The sequence below is a fragment of the Strix uralensis genome, unplaced genomic scaffold (assembly GCF_047716275.1).
Source record: "Strix uralensis isolate ZFMK-TIS-50842 unplaced genomic scaffold, bStrUra1 scaffold_564, whole genome shotgun sequence".
Lineage (NCBI taxonomy): Eukaryota > Metazoa > Chordata > Aves > Strigiformes > Strigidae > Strix > Strix uralensis.
Window position 1 is genome coordinate 1 of NW_027437157.1, and position 16,732 is coordinate 16,732.

Consider the following 16,732-nt stretch of genomic DNA (forward strand, 5'->3'; position numbering starts at 1 on the left):
TGATTGGCCACAGGCAGGATCCCCTCCTTCTGATTGGCCCACCAGCAGATGCTACAGGGTGTCCCCGCTGCTGATTGGCTTGTGGGAGGGACCCTGGGGCATCGCCCTGTGGGTTTAAACGTGTCCCTTGTCCCTGATTGGTTGGTTGGAGGGACTCCTCATGCTGATTGGCCCACAGGCAGGATCCTCTGCTTCTGATTGGCCAGCGGGCAGAGGTCCTGGGACATCCCCCGCTGCTGATTGGCTTGTGGGAGGGGCCCTGGGGAATCCCCAGTGCTGATTGATCCACTGGCTTGGTCTCCCTCCTTCTGATTGGCCCAGCAGCCGGGCTCCTGAGGAATCTCCCTCGCTGATTGGCTGCCTGGCAGGTTCCCTCCCCTCTGATTGGCTCCCTGCTGGGGCTCCTGGGGAATCCCCGCTGCTGATTGGCCCACCGGCAGGGGTCACAGGGGTCATGGGGGGGGGGGGGCAGGGGCATCCCCAGGACATCCCCATCCTGATTGGCTGCTGGGCCAGGGCTTCTGTGTGCTGATTGGCTGGTGGGCGGGGCTATTCCCTAGGGGAACCTGCTGCTGATTGGCCAGGGGGGGGATTCCCCAGGGTGTCACCATCCTGATTGGCTGAGGGGCCAGGGCTTCTCTGTCCTGATTGGCTGGCGCAGCAGCACACCCCTGTTTTGATTGGCTGGAGGCCAGCGCTTCTCCATCCTGATTGGCTGGTGGGCGGGGCTAATCCTACTGCTGATTGGCCGGGGGGGGGGGGGAGAGGGCGGGGGGGGGGTGTGTGTGTCATTCCCCAGGCTATCCCCATCCTGATTGGCTGGCGCAGCAGCACGCCCCTGCTTTGATTGGCCGGCGGGCTAGGAGCTCTCCATCCTGATTGGCTGGTGGGCGGGGCTATTCCCCACACCATCCCCCTGCCCATTGGCCCGCAGGAGATGATTGGCAGCGCTTGGCGCAGAGGGGAGGGGGGGGGGGGTGTCTGTGCCATCCTCCCATTGTAAGGGGGGGGGGGGGGGGGTGGTGTAGGGTGGGTTTGCTGTTCTCTGATTGGTGGCTGCGGGGGCCGGGGGGCGGGGCCGGCGGCCTCTGATTGGCCGCCCGCTTGTCCCCGCCCAGCTGGAGAGCAAGCGGGACGCCTTCTCCCCGTCCTGCTCCAGTTCTGCACCGACCCCAAGAACCCCATCACCGTCATCCGCGGGCTGGCCGGCTCCCTGCGCCTCAGTGAGTGCGGGGGGGGCACCCCAAAGCCTGGGGGGGGGCCCCGAGATCCCGGGGGGGGACCCCAAAATCCCGGGGGGGGGCTCAAAATCCCGGGGGGGGGGCCCAGAATCCCGGGGGGGGGCCCAAAGCCTGAGGGGGGGACCCCGAAATCCCAGGGGGGGCTCAAAAGCCCGAGGGGGGGGCCCAAAGCCTGGGGGGGGACCCCAAAATCCCGGGGGGGGGCCCTGAAATCCCGGGGGGGGGCTCAAAAGCCCGGGGGGGGGCTCAAAAGCCCGGGGGGGGGGGCCCAGAATCCGGGGGGGGGGGGCCCAAAGCCTGAGGGGGGGACCCCGAAATCCCAGGGGGGGGCTCAAAAGCCCGAGGGGGGGGCCCAAAGCCTGGGGGGGGACCCCGAAATCCCGGGGGGGGGCCCTGAAATCCCGGGGGGGGCTCAAAAGCCCGGGGGGGGGGGCCCAGAATCCCGGGGGGGGGCCCAAAGCCTGGGGGGGGGAACCCGGGATCCCGGGGGGGGGGCCCTGAAATCCCGGGGGGGGGCCCAAAGCCCGGGGGGGGGTCCCCAGAATCTTGGGGGGGGGGCCAGAATCCCGGGAGGGGGCTCAAAAGACCGGGGGGGGGGGCAGAATCCCGGGGGGGGGCCCAAAGCCCGGGGGGGGCTCAAAATCCTGGGGGAGGGGCCCAGAATCCCGGGGGGGGGGGCTCAAAAGACCGAGGGGGGGCCCAAAGCCTGGGGGGGACCCCGAAATCCCAGGGGGGGGCTCAAAAGCCCGGGGGGGGGCTCAAAATCTGGGGGGGTGGCCCAGAATCCCGGGGGGGGGCCCAAAGCCCGGGGGGGGCTCAAAATCCCGGGGGGGGACCCTGAAATCCCGGGGGGGGGCCCAGAATCTTGGGGGGGGGGCTCAAAAGACCGGGGGGGGGGGGGGGGCAAAAATCCCTGGGGGGACACCCCAAAATCCCATCCCTGTCTGCATTGGTGCCCCTTTAGCCCCATCCCTGTCCCACAGACCCCCCCTGACCCCATGGAGACCCCCCCCCACTTCTGGGGACCCCCCTCCACTTCTGGGGACCCCCCCATTTTTGGGGACCCCCCTTCCCCATGGCCCCCCCCCCCTTTTCCCAGACCTGGGGCTTTCCAGCACCAAAGTCACCTCTGGACCCCCCTTACCCCCATTCCTGTCCCCACAGACCCCCCCTGACCCCCTGGGGACCCCCCCCCCACTTCTGGGGACCCCCCCCTATTTCTGGGTCCCCCCCCACCCCCATAGGGACCCCCCTTCCCCATGGCCCCCCCCCCCTTTTCCCAGACCTGGGTCTTTCCAGCACCAAAGTCACCTCTGGTCCCCCCTTACCCCCATTCCTGTCCCCACAGACCCCCCCTGACCCCATGGGGACCCCCCCAAACCTTCTGGGGACCCCCTCCCACTTCTGGGGACCCCCCCCCACTTCTGGGGACCCCCCCTATTTCTGGGGACCCCCCCTTCCCCATGGCCCCCCCCTTTTCCCAGACCTGGGTCTTTCCAGCACCAAAGTCACCTCTGGACCCCCCTTACCCCCATCCCTGTCCCCACAGACCCCCCCTGACCCCATGGGCCCCCCCCCCCCACTTCTGGGGACCCCCCCCACTTCTGGGGACCCCCCCCTATTTCTGGGTCCCCCCCCACCCCCATAGGGACCCCCCTTCCCCATGGCCCCCCCCTTTTCCCAGACCTGGGTCTTTCCAGCACCAAAGTCACCTCTGGTCCCCCCTTACCCCCATTCCTGTCCCCACAGACCCCCCCTGACCCCATGGGGACCCCCCCAAACCTTCTGGGGACCCCCTCCCACTTCTGGGGACCCCCCCCCACTTCTGGGGACCCCCCCCTATTTCTGGGTCCCCCCCCACCCCCATAGGGACCCCCCCTTCCCCATGGGCCCCCCCTTTCTCCAGACCTGGGTCTTTCCAGCACCAAAGTCACCTCTGGACCCCCCTTACCCCCATCCCTGTCCCACAGCCCCCCCTGACCCCCTGGGGACCCCCCAAACCTTCTGGGGACCCCCCCCAACCTCACAGGCCCCCCCATTTTTCCCTCTCGCGGGCAGACCTGGGGCTGTTCAGCACCAAGACGCTGGTGGAGGCGAGCGGGGAGCACGCGGTGGAGGTTCGCACCCAGGTCCAACAGCCCTCGGACCAGAACTGGGACCTGTCGGGCACCCGCCAGGTGTGGCCCTGCGAGAGCAGCCGCTCCCACACCACCATCGCCAAGTACGCCCAGTACCAGGCCTCCTCCTTCCAGGAGTCCCTGCAGGTCAGTGGGGGGGGGTACGGGGGGTAGGGGACATGGGGGGGACATGGGGGGGACATGGGGGACATGGGGGGACATGGGGGGACATGGGGGACACGTGGGGACATGAGGAGAGGGGATATGGGGGGGACAGGGGGGACAGAAGCATCACCCAGGACACCCAGTGCTGGGTCTGCTCCTTCCAGGAGTCCCTGCAGGTCAGTGGGGGGGGGCACGGGGGGGCTATGGGGGACAGGGGACATGGGGGGACATGGGGGGGACACATGGGGGACACGTGGGGACATGAGGAGAGGGGATATGGGGGGGACAGGGGCACAGAAGCATCACCCAGGACACCCAGTGCTGGGTCTGCTCCTTGTAGGAGGCTCTGAAAGTAATTTGGGGGGGGCATGGGGGGGCTATGGGGACAGGGACATGGGGGGGACATGGGGGACACATGGGGGACACGTGGGGACACGAGGAGAGGGGATATGGGGGGGAGACAGGGGGGACAGAAGCATCACCCAGGACACCCAGTACCAGGCCTCCTACTTGTAGGAGTCCCTGCAGGACAGTGGGGGGGGGTATGGGGGGAAGGGGACATGGGGGGGACATGGGGGACACGTGGGGACATGAGGAGAGGGGATATGGGGGGGACAGGGGGCACAGAAGCATCACCCAGGACACCCAGTGCTGGGTCTGCTCCTTGTAGGAGGCCCTGCAGGTCAGTGGGGGGGGGTACGGGGGGGCTATGGGGGACAGGGGACACGGGGGGACACGTGGGGGACATGTGGGGACACGAGGAGAGGTGAGGGGGGGGACAGAGGGGACAGAACCGTGGCCAAGGACACCCAGTGCTGGGTCTGCTCCTTCCAGGAGCCCCTGCAGGTCAGTGGGGGGGGGGTACGGGGGGCAGGGGACATGGGGGGACATGGGGGGGACATGGGGGGACATGTGGGGACATGAGGAGAGGGGATATGGGGGGGACAGGGGGCACAGAAGCATCACCCAGGACACCCAGTGCTGGGTCTGCTCCTTGTAGGAGGCCCTGCAGGTCAGTGGGGGGGGGTACGGGGGGGCTATGGGGGACAGGGGACACGGGGGGACACGTGGGGGACATGTGGGGACACGAGGAGAGGTGAGGGGGGGGACAGAGGGGACAGGACCGTGGCCAAGGACACCCAGTGCTGGGTCTGCTCCTTCCAGGAGCCCCTGCAGGTCAGTGGGGGGGGGTACGGGGGGCAGGGGACATGGGGGGACATGGGGGGGACATGGGGGGACATGGGGGGGACACGCGGGGGACATGGGGACACAGGGAGAGGGGACAAGGGGGACAGAAGCATCACTCAGGACACCCAGTGCCGGGTCTGCTCCTTCCTGGGGGCCCTGAAGGTCGGGGGGGGGGGACAGGGGACAGGGGGGGGACATAGAGGGGACACGGGGGGGACACGGGGAGCCAGAGAGGACACGGAACTGGTGGCACTTGGGGACAGCACACGGGGGTGGCCGAAGGGACACGGGGACACTGCGGGGAAGGGGCGGGATGGGAATGGCCCCAAATGGCCCCGAGTGTCCCCAGGTGTCCCCTGGGGTGTCCCTGAGTGTCCCTGAATGTCCCCTGGGGTCCTTGGCGTGTCCCCAAGTGTCCCCTGGTGTTCTTGGGGTGCCCCCGAGTGTCCCCTGGGGTGTCCCCAAGTGTCCCCTAGGGTATCCCCAAGTGTCTTCTACTGTCCCCTCATGTCCCCTGGGGTCCTTGGCGTGTCCCCAACTGTTCCTGAGTGTCCCCTGGGGTGTCCCTGAGTGTCCTCTAGTGTCCCCTCATGTCCCCTGGGGTCCTTGGGGTGCCCCCAAGTGTCCCCTGGGGTGTCCCCAAGTGTCCTCTAGTGTCCCCTCATGTCCCCTGGGGTCCCTGGTGTGTCCCCAACTGTCCCTGAGTGTCCCCTGGGGTGTCCCTGAGTGTCCCCTGAGGTGTCCCCAAGTGTCCTCTACTGCCCCCTCATGTCCCCTGGGGTCCTTGGGGTGTCCCCAAGTGTCCCTTGGGGTGTCCCTGAGTGTCCCCTCATGTCCCCTGGGGTCCTTGGGGTGCCCCCAAGTGTCCCCTGGGGTGTCCCCAAGTGTCCTCTAGTGTCCCCTCATGTCCCCTGGGGTCCTTGGGGTGCCCCCAAGTGTCCCCTGGGGTGTCCCTGAGTGTCCCCTCATGTCCCCTGGGGTCCTTGGGCTGTCCCCAAGTGTCCCCTGGGGTGTCCCCAAGTGTCCTCTACTGCCCCCTCATGTCCCCGGGGGTCCTTGGCGTGTCCCCAACTGTCCCCGAGTGTCCCCTGGGGTGTCCCCGAGTGTCCCCTGGGTTCCGGGGGGGTTCTGAGGTGACGTCCCCGCAGGAGGACAAGGACAGTGAGGATGAGGAGGCCGAAGAGCCCGACAGCACCACGGAGACGCCCCCCGGGTAGGGCCCCCCCCCCCCCGCCCCCCGCGTCCCCCGCGTCCCCTCTTGGGGACAACCCGTGGAGGGGGGGACATGTCACCCCCCCCCATCCCCCAACCTGGGTCCTGGTGTCCCCAAGGGGGTTTCTGGTGTCACTGGGGGGGGGGGTCGTGGGGTCCCTGGGGGGTCCCTGTGTCCTTCGGGGGGGTTAAGGGGTCCCCAGGGTGTCCCCAGGGGGGGGTCCCTGGGTCCTTGGGGGGGTCCTGATGTCCCCAAGGGGTCCCTGGGGGGTCCCTGTGTCACTAAGGGGGGGGTCCCCTGTGTCCTTGGGGGGGTCATGAGGTCCCCAGAGGGTCCCTGTGTCACTGGGGGGGGGGTCATGGGGTCCCCAGGGTGGGGGGGGGGGTGTCCCCACAGCCCTGGGGTATCCCCCATCCCCACGCACTGGAGGGGGGACATGTGACCCCCCTCCCCCCCACACACTTCTTGGGGACCCCAGTTGGGGACCCCCCGTGTCCCCTGTGTCCCCTGGGACCCCCCCCGTGTCCCCCCCTGTGACCCCCCCCGTGTCCCCCCCCGCCCCCCCCCCAGCAACCCCGACCAGAAATCCCACCAGATCATCAAGTTCGGGACCAACATCGACCTCTCGGACGCCAAGAGGTGAGGGGGTGGGGGGCACCCATGGGTGCTGGGGGCGGGGGGGGTCAGGGGGCACCCATGGGGGATGAGGGGGTTGTCAGGGGACACCCATGGGGGATGGGGGGCGTGTCAGGGAGCACCCACAGGTGATGGGAGCCACCCATGGGTGCTGTGGAGGGTCAGGGTGCACCCACAGGGGGTGGGGGGCACCCATGGGTGCTATGGAGGGGGGTCAGGGCGCACGCATGGGCGATGGGGGGCAGCCATGGGTGCTGTGGAGGAGGGTCAGGGGGCACCCATGGGGGCTGGTGAGGGATCAGGGGGCACCCACAGGTGATGGGAGCCACCCATGGGTGCTATGGAGGGGGTCAGGGGGCACCCATGGGGGCTGGTGAGGGAGCAGGGGGCACCCACAGGTGATGGGAGCCACCCATGGGTGCTATGGAGGCATTCAGGGTGCACCCATGGGGGATGGGGGGCACCCATGGGTGCTGTGGAGGGGGGTCAGGGGACACCCATGGGCGATGGGGGGCAGCTATGGGTGCTGTGGAGGGTCAGGGTGCACCCACAGGGGGTGGGGGGCACCCATGGGTGCTATGGAGGGGGGTCAGGGCGCACCCATGGGGGCTGGTGAGGGAGCAGGGGGCACCCACAGGTGATGGGAGCCACCCATGGGTGCTATGGAGGCATTCAGGGTGCACCCATGGGGGATGGGGGGCACCCATGGGTGCTATGGAGGAGGGTCAGGGGGCACCCATGGGGGCTGGTGAGGGATCAGGGAGCACGCACAGGTGATGGGAGCCACCCATGGGTGCTATGGAGAGGGGTCAGGGCGCACCCATGGGCGATGGGGGGCACCCATGGGTGCTATAGAGGGGTTCAGGGGCACCTGTGGGGCATGGGGGGCACCCATGGGTGCTGTGGAGGGTCAGGGCGCACCCCCGGGGGGGGGGGGGGCACCCATGGGTGCTATGGAGGGGGATCAGGTCGCACCCCCGGGGGATGTGGGGCACCCCTGGGTACTCTGCGGTGGCTCAGGAAGCACCTACAGTGCCTGGACAACACCCACAGGGGATGGGGAAGGGTCAATCGCCACCCACGGGCGGGTGGGGGACACCCATGGGTGTTAGGGGACCCCCCCCCTGACACCCCCCACCCACCCCCCGCAGGTGGAAGCCGCAGCTGCAGGAGCTGCTGAAGCTGCCGGCGTTCATGCGGGTGTCGTCCACCGGGAACATGCTGAGCCACGTGGGTCACACCATCCTGGGCATGAACACCGTGCAGCTCTACATGAAGGTGCCCGGCAGCCGCACACCCGGTGAGGGGGGACGCGGGGACACCCGGGGAGGGGACACCCGGGAGGGGTGGGGGGGACACCCCGGGGTGGGGGACACCGGGGACACGCACGTGGGAAGGGGAGACGCCGCACTGAGCACCCAGGTCATGGTGTCACCACCCTTTGGGGGGGTGTGGGGGTGGTACAGTCGGTGGGAGGGGATGGGGGGACGCTGGGGGGTGACAGCGGGGCTGGGGACACTGGTGGGGTGACAGTGGGGGGACACTGGGGGGGACAATGTGGGGGGACACCGAGGGGGACACTGGGGACACGTGTGTGGTGGCGGGAGACAGCGTCGAGTGTCTGCGTTGGGGTGTCACCACCCTTTGGGGGGGTGTGGGGGTGGTACAGTCGGCGGGAGGGGATGGGGGGACGCTGGGGGGTGACAGTGGGGGGACACTGGGGGGGACAATGTGGGGGGACACTGAGGGGGACGTCAGGGACACACACGTGGGAAGGGGAGACGCCGCACTGAGCACCCAGGTCATGGTGTCACCACCCTTTGGGGGGGTGTGGGGGTGGTACAGTCGGCGGGAGGGGATGGGGGGACGCTGGGGGGTGACAGTGGCGGGGACAATGTGGGGGGACACCAAGGGGGACACTGGGGACACGTGTGTGGTGGCGGGAGACGGCGTCGAGTGTCTGCGTTGGGGTGTCACCACCCTTTGGGGGTGTGTGGGGGTGGTACAGTCGGCGGGAGGGGACAGGATGATGGTGATGAGGGTGACGGTGACAGGAGTGATGGTGACAGGGGGTGATCGTGACGTGGATGGCAGTGTGGGGGGTGATGGTGACACAGGTGACAGTGACGGGGGGTGACGGTGACGGGGTGACGGTGACAGGGTGACAGTGACGGGGGTGATGGTGACGGGGGTGACGGTGATGGGGTGACAGTGACGGGGTGACAGTGATGGGGGGTGACGGTGATGGGGGTGATGGTGACCTGGTGATAGTGACATGGGGTGACAGTGACAGGTGATGGTGACGGGGTGACGGTGACAGGGTGTGATGGTGATGGGGGTGACAGTGACGGGGGGTAACAGTGACGGGGGGTGACGGTGACAGGGGGTGACGGTGACGCAGGTGACGGTGATGGGGGTGGTAGTGACGGGGGTGACAGTGACGGGTGACAGTGATGGGGTGACGGTGACAGGGGTGACGGTGACGGGGTGACAGCGACACCGTCCCTGCAGGTCACCAGGAGAACAACAACTTCTGCTCCGTCAACATCAACATCGGCCCCGGGGACTGCGAGTGGTTCGCGGTGCACGAGCACTACTGGGAAACCATCTCGGCCTTCTGCGACAAGTGAGGGCGGGGCCGGGGGGGGGAGGGGCCTGGGGGGAGGGGCCTGGGGTGGGGGAGGGGCCTGGGGGGGAGGGGGAGGGGCTAGAGGTGGGGGAAGGGGAAGGGGAAGGGGGGAGCTGGGAGAGCAGCTCTGGGGTGCTGCAGCAAAAGGGGGCGTGGCCAGGGGAGGGGGCGTGGCCAAGCGTGGTGGGCGTGGCTACATGCAGTGGGCGGGGCCAGCCCCCATAACCCATGCCCACAGCGGTCTTGGGAGGAGAGGGGGCGTGGCCACACATCAAGGGGGTGTGACTACATGCAGTGGGCATGGCCAGTCCCCATAACCAGTACACAGGGGGGCGTGGCCACGCACCGAGGGGGCGTGGTCACGTGTAGGGGGCGTGGCCACCCCATAACCAGTGCGCATGGGGGCGTGGCTATGTGCAGGGGGCGTGGCCAGCCCCCATAACCAGTACATATGGGGGCGTGGCCACACACCGAGGGGGCGTGGCTATGCGCAGGGGGCGTGGTCAGGCCCCATAACCACTACACAGGGGGCGGGGCCGCATGCAGAGGGCGTGGCCAGCCCCCATAACCAGTGCACATGGGGGCGTGGCCACGCACCGAGGGGGCGTGGCCATGTGCAGGGGGCGTGGTCAGCCGCCATAACCAGTGCCCACAGCGGTATTGGGGGGGGGGAAGGCAGTTGGGGGTGGGTGGGTGGTGAGGGGGCGTGGCCACGCGCTGAGGGGGCGTGGCTATGTGCGGGGGGGCGTGGCCACATGCAGGGGGCGTGGCCAGAGCAGGCAAAGAGCACGGTGCAAAGAAAAGGGGAGGGGTAGGGTAGGGGTAGGGTAGGGTAGGGCGGATAAGGGAGGACCGGGGTGGGCGTGTCGGTGGGCGTGGCTTCTCCTGACCCCTCCCCCCCCGCGGCAGGCACGGCGTGGACTACCTGACGGGCTCGTGGTGGCCCATCCTGGAGGATTTGTACCGCTCCAACATCCCCGTGTACCGGTTCGTGCAGCGCCCGGGGGACCTGGTGTGGATCAACGCCGGGACCGTGCACTGGGTGCAGGCGACGGGGTGGTGCAACAACATCGCCTGGAACGTCGGGCCCCTCACCGGTAACGGGGGAACTGGGGGCACTGGGGAGACTGGGGGGAACTGGGGGCACTGGGGGGAACTGGGGGGAACTGGGGGGACATGGGACTGGGGGGATATGGGGGGACAGGGGGGGACTGGGGGGATATGGGGGGCACTGGGGGGAACTGGGGGGGACTGGGGGGAACTGGGGGGAACTGGGGGGACTGGGGGGAACTGGGGGGACATGGGACTGGGGGGAACTGGGGGGACTGGGGGGAACTGGGGGGACATGGGACTGGGGGGATATGGGGGGACAGGGGGGGGTATGAGGGACTGGGGGGACCAGGGGGGTTGGGGGGATATGGGGGGACTGGGAGACACTGGGGGGAACTGGGGGGGACTGGGGGCACTGGGGGGAACTGGGGGGACTGGAGGGACTGGGGGCACTGGGTGGATATGGGGGTCATGGGGGGACTGGAGGCACTGGGGGGAACTGGGGGGACATGGGACTGGGGGGATATGGGGGGACAGGGGGGGGCTGGGGGGATATGGGGGGCACTGGGGGGAACTGGGGGGGACTGGGGGGAACTGGGGGGACTGGGGGGAACTGGGGGGACATGGGACTGGGGGGATATGGGGGTCATGGGGGGACTGGGGGGATATGGGCGGACACGGGGGGAACTGGGGGGACTGGAGGGACTGGGGGCACTGGGGGGATATGGGGGTCATGGGGGGACTGGGGGGGATAGGGGGGTACTGGGCAGACTGGGGGTACATGGGAAGACTGGGGGGACTGGGGGGATATGGGAGGAACTGGGGGACATGGGGGGACTGGGGGCACGGGGGGGATATGGGGGGACTGGGGGGATATGGGGGGACTGGGCGGACTGGGGGTACATGGGGAGACTGGGGGGACACGGGAGGAACTGGGGGGACTGGAGGGACTGGGGGCATACGGGATTGGGGGGATATGGGGGGACATGGGGTGGTGGGAGTGTGTCGGGGACACGAGGGGACAGTGGGGGACATGGGGGGACAGCAGGGACGTGGGGATGTGGTGGGGACACGGCGGGGACATGGAGGGGACAGTAGGGACATGGAGGGGACATGAGGGGCCAGGAGGGACACGGCGGGGACATGGTGGGGGGCGGCAGTGAGTGACACAGCCCGGCCAGGGTGCGGGGGGGACATCGGGGAGGGGACACACAGCACGGTCACATGACCCAGACACAGCGGGGGGGGGGGGGGAGGTGTCACACAGAGGGTCCCCACGCTGGGACACGGCGATGGCGGAGCGGGGGGGGGACAGGGGACACGTGGAGACACACGCTGAGCCCTGGGGACACGTGGCGGGGTTGGGGGGACACCCGTGGTGGCCCTGATGTCCCCATTGTCCCCCCCGCCATGTGTGTGTCCCCCCCCCCAGCCTACCAGTACCAGCTGGCGCTGGAGCGCTACGAGTGGAACGAGGTGAAGAACGTCAAGTCCATCGTCCCCATGATCCACGTGTCCTGGAACGTGGCCAGGACCGTCAAGATCAGCGACCCCGACCTCTACAGGATGATCAAGTGAGCGGGGGGACACGGAGGGGACACGGAGGGGACACGAAGGGGACACAGCGGGGATGGGGACACGGAGGGGACATGGGGGACATGGAGGGAATGGGGACATGGTGGGGATGGGGACATGGAGGGGACACAGGGGGGACACGGAGGAGACACGGAGGGGACATGGTGGGGACATGGAGGGGACACGGAGGGGACACAGTGGGGACACGGAGGGGACATAGAGGGGACACGGAGGGGACACAGAGGGGACACGGAGGGGACATGGAGGGGACACGGGGGGACACAGCGGGGACATGGAGGGGATGGGGACACAGGGGGGACACGGAGGGGACACGGAGGGGACACAGCGGGGACATGGAGGGGATGGGGACATGGGGGACACGGAGGGGACACGGGGGACACGGAGGGGACACGGAGGGGACACGGGGGGACACAGGAGGACATGGAGGGGTTAGGGACACAGAGGGGACATGGTGGGGACACAGGAGGGACACGGAGGGGACACAGCGGGGACATGGAGGGGATGGGGACACAGAGGGGACACAGGGGGGACACGGAGGGGACACGGAGGGGACATGGAGGGGACATGGAGGGGACACGGAGGGGACATGGTGGGGACACAGAGGGGACACGGAGGGGATGGGGACACAGGGGGGACACGGAGGGGACACAGCGGGGACATGGAGGGGACATGGAGGGGATGGGGACATGGAGGGGACACAGAGGGGACACGGAGGGGATGGGGACACGGAGGGGACATAGAGGGGACACGGAGGGGACATGGAGGGGACATGGAGGGGACATGGGGGGACACAGGAGGATGTGGAGGGGTTAGGGACACAGAGGGGACACGGAGGGGATGGGGACACAGGGGGGACACGGGGACACAGCGGGGACACGGAGGGGATGGGGACACGGAGGGGACACGGAGGGGACATGGAGGGGATGGGGACACGGTAGGGACATGGGGACACAGAAGAGTTGGGGACATGGGATAGAGACACAGCAGGGAGAGGTGGGGACATGGTGGGGACACAGAGGGAATGTGGAAGGGACACAGGACACAGAGGGGTTGGGGACATGGTGGGGACACAGAGGGGACACAGTGGGGACACGGAGGGGGTGGGGACACAGCAGGGACATGGTGGGGACACAGAGGGGACATGAAGGGGACACAGGGGGGACATAATGGGGACACAGGGGGGTTGGGGACATGGAGGGGACAAAGAAGGGACAGAGTGGGGACACGGAGGGGATGGGGACATGATGGGGACAGAGACAACGGGGACATGGCGGGGATGGGGACACGGGTCAGGGTTGGGGCCACGGGCCCGGGGACACCCTGGGGCCACTCTGGGCCTTCTGCCACCTCCAGCTGCCTCCACCTGGGGGGGTTGCGCCCCAACCCCTCCCCCACCCCCCCTATATTGAAGGCCCCCGCCTCCCGGGGTGGGCGGGGCCTGGCAGGGGCGGGGCCTGGCGGGGGCGGGGCCTGACGGGGGCGGGGGGGGGCCCCGGGGGGGCCCCGCCGGCGTTGCAGGTACTGCCTGATGCAGTCCATCAAGCACTGCCAGGTGCAGCGCGAGAGCCTGGTCCGCGCCGGCAAGAAAATCGCCTACCAGGGCCGGGTGAAGGACGAACCGGCCTATTACTGCAACGAGTGTGACGTGAGTGGCAGCCGGGGGGGGGGGCGGGGCCTGGGAGGGGGCGGGGCGGGGGCTTGGGGATGGGCTCGGCAAAGTCTTGGGCGTGGTTTGAATGTTTTCTTGGTCGGCGGCTTGGTTTGGGCTTGGGGATGGTCTTGGCCATGGTCTTGGGTATGGTCTTGGCCATGGTCTTGGGTATGGTCTTGGCCATGGTGTTGGTGATGGTTTTGGCCATAGTCTTGGCCATGGTGTTGGGTATGGTCTTGGCCATGGTCTTGGCATGATCTTGGCTATGGTCTTGGTCATGGTCTTGGTCATGGTCTTGGCCATAAGCTTGGCATGGTCTTGATGTGGTCTTGGCCATGGTCTTGGCATGGTCTTGGTCATGGTCTTGGTATGGTCTTGGTCATGGCCTTGGCCATGGTCTTGGTATGGTCTTGGCATGATCTTGGCTATGGTCTTGGTCATGGTCTTGGTCATGGCCTTGGCCATAAGCTTGGCATGGTCTTGATGTGGTCTTGGTCATGGTCTTGGTATGGTCTTGGTCATGGCCTTGGCTATGGTCTTGGTATGGTCTTGGCATGATCTTGGCTATGGTCTTGGTATGGTCTTGGTCATGGCCTTGGCCATAAGCTTGGCATGGTCTTGGCGTGGTCTTGGTTATGGTCTTGGCATGATCTTGGTCATGATTTTGGTCATGGACTTGGTGTGATCTTGACCATGGTTTTGGTCATGGTCTTGGCCATAGTCTTGGTGTGGTCTTGGCCATGGTCTTAGCAGAGTCTTGGCATGGATCTGGCCATGGCCTTGGCAGGGTCTTGGCCATGGTCTTGGTCATGGTCTTGGCATGGATTTGGGTATGGCCTTGGCAGGGTCTTGGTCATGGTCTTGGCCATGGCCTTGGTCACGCTCTTGGGCATGGTCTTGACGTGGTCTTGGCCATGGTTTTGGCCATGGCCTTGGTGTGGTCTTTGTCATGGTCTTGGCATGGTCTTGGTCATGGTCTTAGGGATGGTCTTGGCATGGATTTGGCCATGGCCTTGGTGTGGACCTGGCAATGGTCTTGACATTTTCTTGGCCATGGCCTTGGTGTGGTCTTGCTCATGGTCTTGCTGCGACCTTGGCCATGACCTTGGCATGGTCTTGGACACGGCCTTGATGTCTTCTTGGTCATTGTATTGGGTGGCTTTGGCCATGGTATTGGTCTGGTCTTAGTCATGGCCTTGGGCATGGCTTTAGTGTAGACCCAGCCATCGTCTTGGCCTAGTCTTGGTCATGACCTTGGCGTGGTCTGGGTGATGGTCTTGGCCATGGTCTTGATGACTTTTTGGCCATTGTCTTGGCGTGGCTTTGGCCATGGGCTTGGCCACGGCCTTGACGTGCTCTTGGCCATGGCCTTGACGTCTTCTTCGCCATCGTCCCATGGCCTTGGCGTGGTCTCGGCCGTGGCCTTGGTGTGGTCTTGGGCCTTGGCCCCTTAAAATGTCTCTGGCCACGCGTGGTGACACGTCACCGGTCCCGTCACCCGCCGTGGGGTGACACAGCCGAGGCCACCGCCACGACCTGGGCACTGGGCAGGACCCTCCCGGCCCACAGACGTCAGGACACCCCTGTGTCCCCATGCCGGTGACACCTTTACCCCTGTGGCGGTGGCACTGTTGTCCCCACGGTGGTAACACTGTTACCCCCATGGTGGTGACACCGTTGTCCCCACGGCAGTGACACTATTGTCCCCATGGTGGTGACACCTTTACCCCCATGATGGTGACACCGTTATCCCCACAGTGGTGACACTGTTACCCCACGGTGGTGACACCGTTGTCCCACGGCAGTGACACTATTGTCCCCATGGTGGTGACACCGTTACCCCCATGGCAGTGACACTGTTGTCCCCGTGTGATGACACCGTTACCCCCACGGCAGTGACACTATTGTCCCCATGGTGGTGACACTGTTGTCCCCATGGTGGTGACACCTTTACCCCCATGGTGGTGACACCGTTACCCCCATGGCAGTGACACCGTTGTCCCACGGCAGTGACACTATTGTCCCCATGGTGGTGACACTATTGTCCCCATGGTGGTGACACCGTTACCCCCATGGTGGTGACACTGTTGTCCCCGTGTGATGACACCGTTACCCCATGGTGGTGCCACCGTTGTCCCCGCAGGTGGAGGTGTTCAACATCCTGTTTGTGACGAGCGAGACGGGCGGGCGCAACACCTACCTGGTGCACTGCGAGGGCTGCGCCCGGCGCCGCAGCGCCAACCTGCACGGGGTGGTGGTGCTGGAGCAGTACAAGACGAGGAGCTGATGCACATCTACGACGGCTTCACCCTGGTGAGCGGCCGCGGGGGGGGGGGGAGGGGACAACCGCGGGGGGGGCGGGGGGGGACACCCCCAAAGTGGGGGGGTGACACCCGCAGGGGAGGGACGCTCGGTGAGGGGGAAAAACCTGGGGGGGTGTGGGGACACCTGTGGGGTGGGGACACCCAACATGGGGACACCCAACATGGGGACACCCAACATGGACACACCCCTACAGGAACACCCCAACATGGGGACACCCCAACATGGACACACCCAACATGGGACACCCAACATGGGAACACCCCAACATGGGGACACCCAACATGGGAACACCCCTACGGGAACACCCCAACATGAGAACACCCCAACATGAGGACACCCAACATGGGAACACCCCTACGGGAACACCCTAACACAGGGACACCCACAGGGACACCCCAGCATGGGGACACCCAACATGGGGACACCCCTATGGAACACCCCAACATGAGAACACCTGTATGGGAACCCCCCAACATAGGGACACCCAACATAGAACACCCCAACATGGGGACACCCCAACATGGGAACACCCATAGAGGAACACCCCTATGGGAACACCCCACCATAGGGACACCCCAACATGGGAAGACCCATATGGGAACACCCCAACATGGGGACACCCCTACAGGAACACCCTACGGGAACACCCCACCATAGGGACACCCCCAACATGGGAACACCCCAACACGGGGACACCCAACATGGGGACACCCCTACGGGAACACCCCTACGGGAACACCCCAACATGGGGACACCCATAGAGGAACACCCCTACAGGAACACCCCAACATGAGGACACCCAACATGGGAACACCCCTACGGGAACACCCTAACACAGGGACACCCACAGGGACACCCCAGCATGGGGACACCCAACATGGGACACCCCTATGGGAACACCCCAACATGGGGACACCCAAC

The 16,732-nt window shown here is 66.7% G+C and overlaps 1 protein-coding gene across 1 annotated transcript; it reads left to right on the forward strand.

Moving 5' to 3' along the window:
- Positions 1–1,118: 1,118 nt before the first annotated feature.
- Positions 1,119–15,799, forward strand: LOC141939070 (lysine-specific demethylase 6B-like; the record flags this gene model as incomplete). The annotated part of the gene is given in 12 exon segments (XM_074858089.1): positions 1,119–1,140; positions 1,143–1,223; positions 3,300–3,505; positions 5,860–5,924; positions 6,495–6,563; positions 7,712–7,860; positions 9,072–9,186; positions 10,099–10,286; positions 11,672–11,813; positions 13,354–13,480; positions 15,630–15,759; positions 15,762–15,799. Coding segments are annotated over 12 exon segments (1,332 nt in total), but the record flags the coding sequence as incomplete, so codon positions are not given.
- Positions 15,800–16,732: the final 933 nt, after the last annotated feature.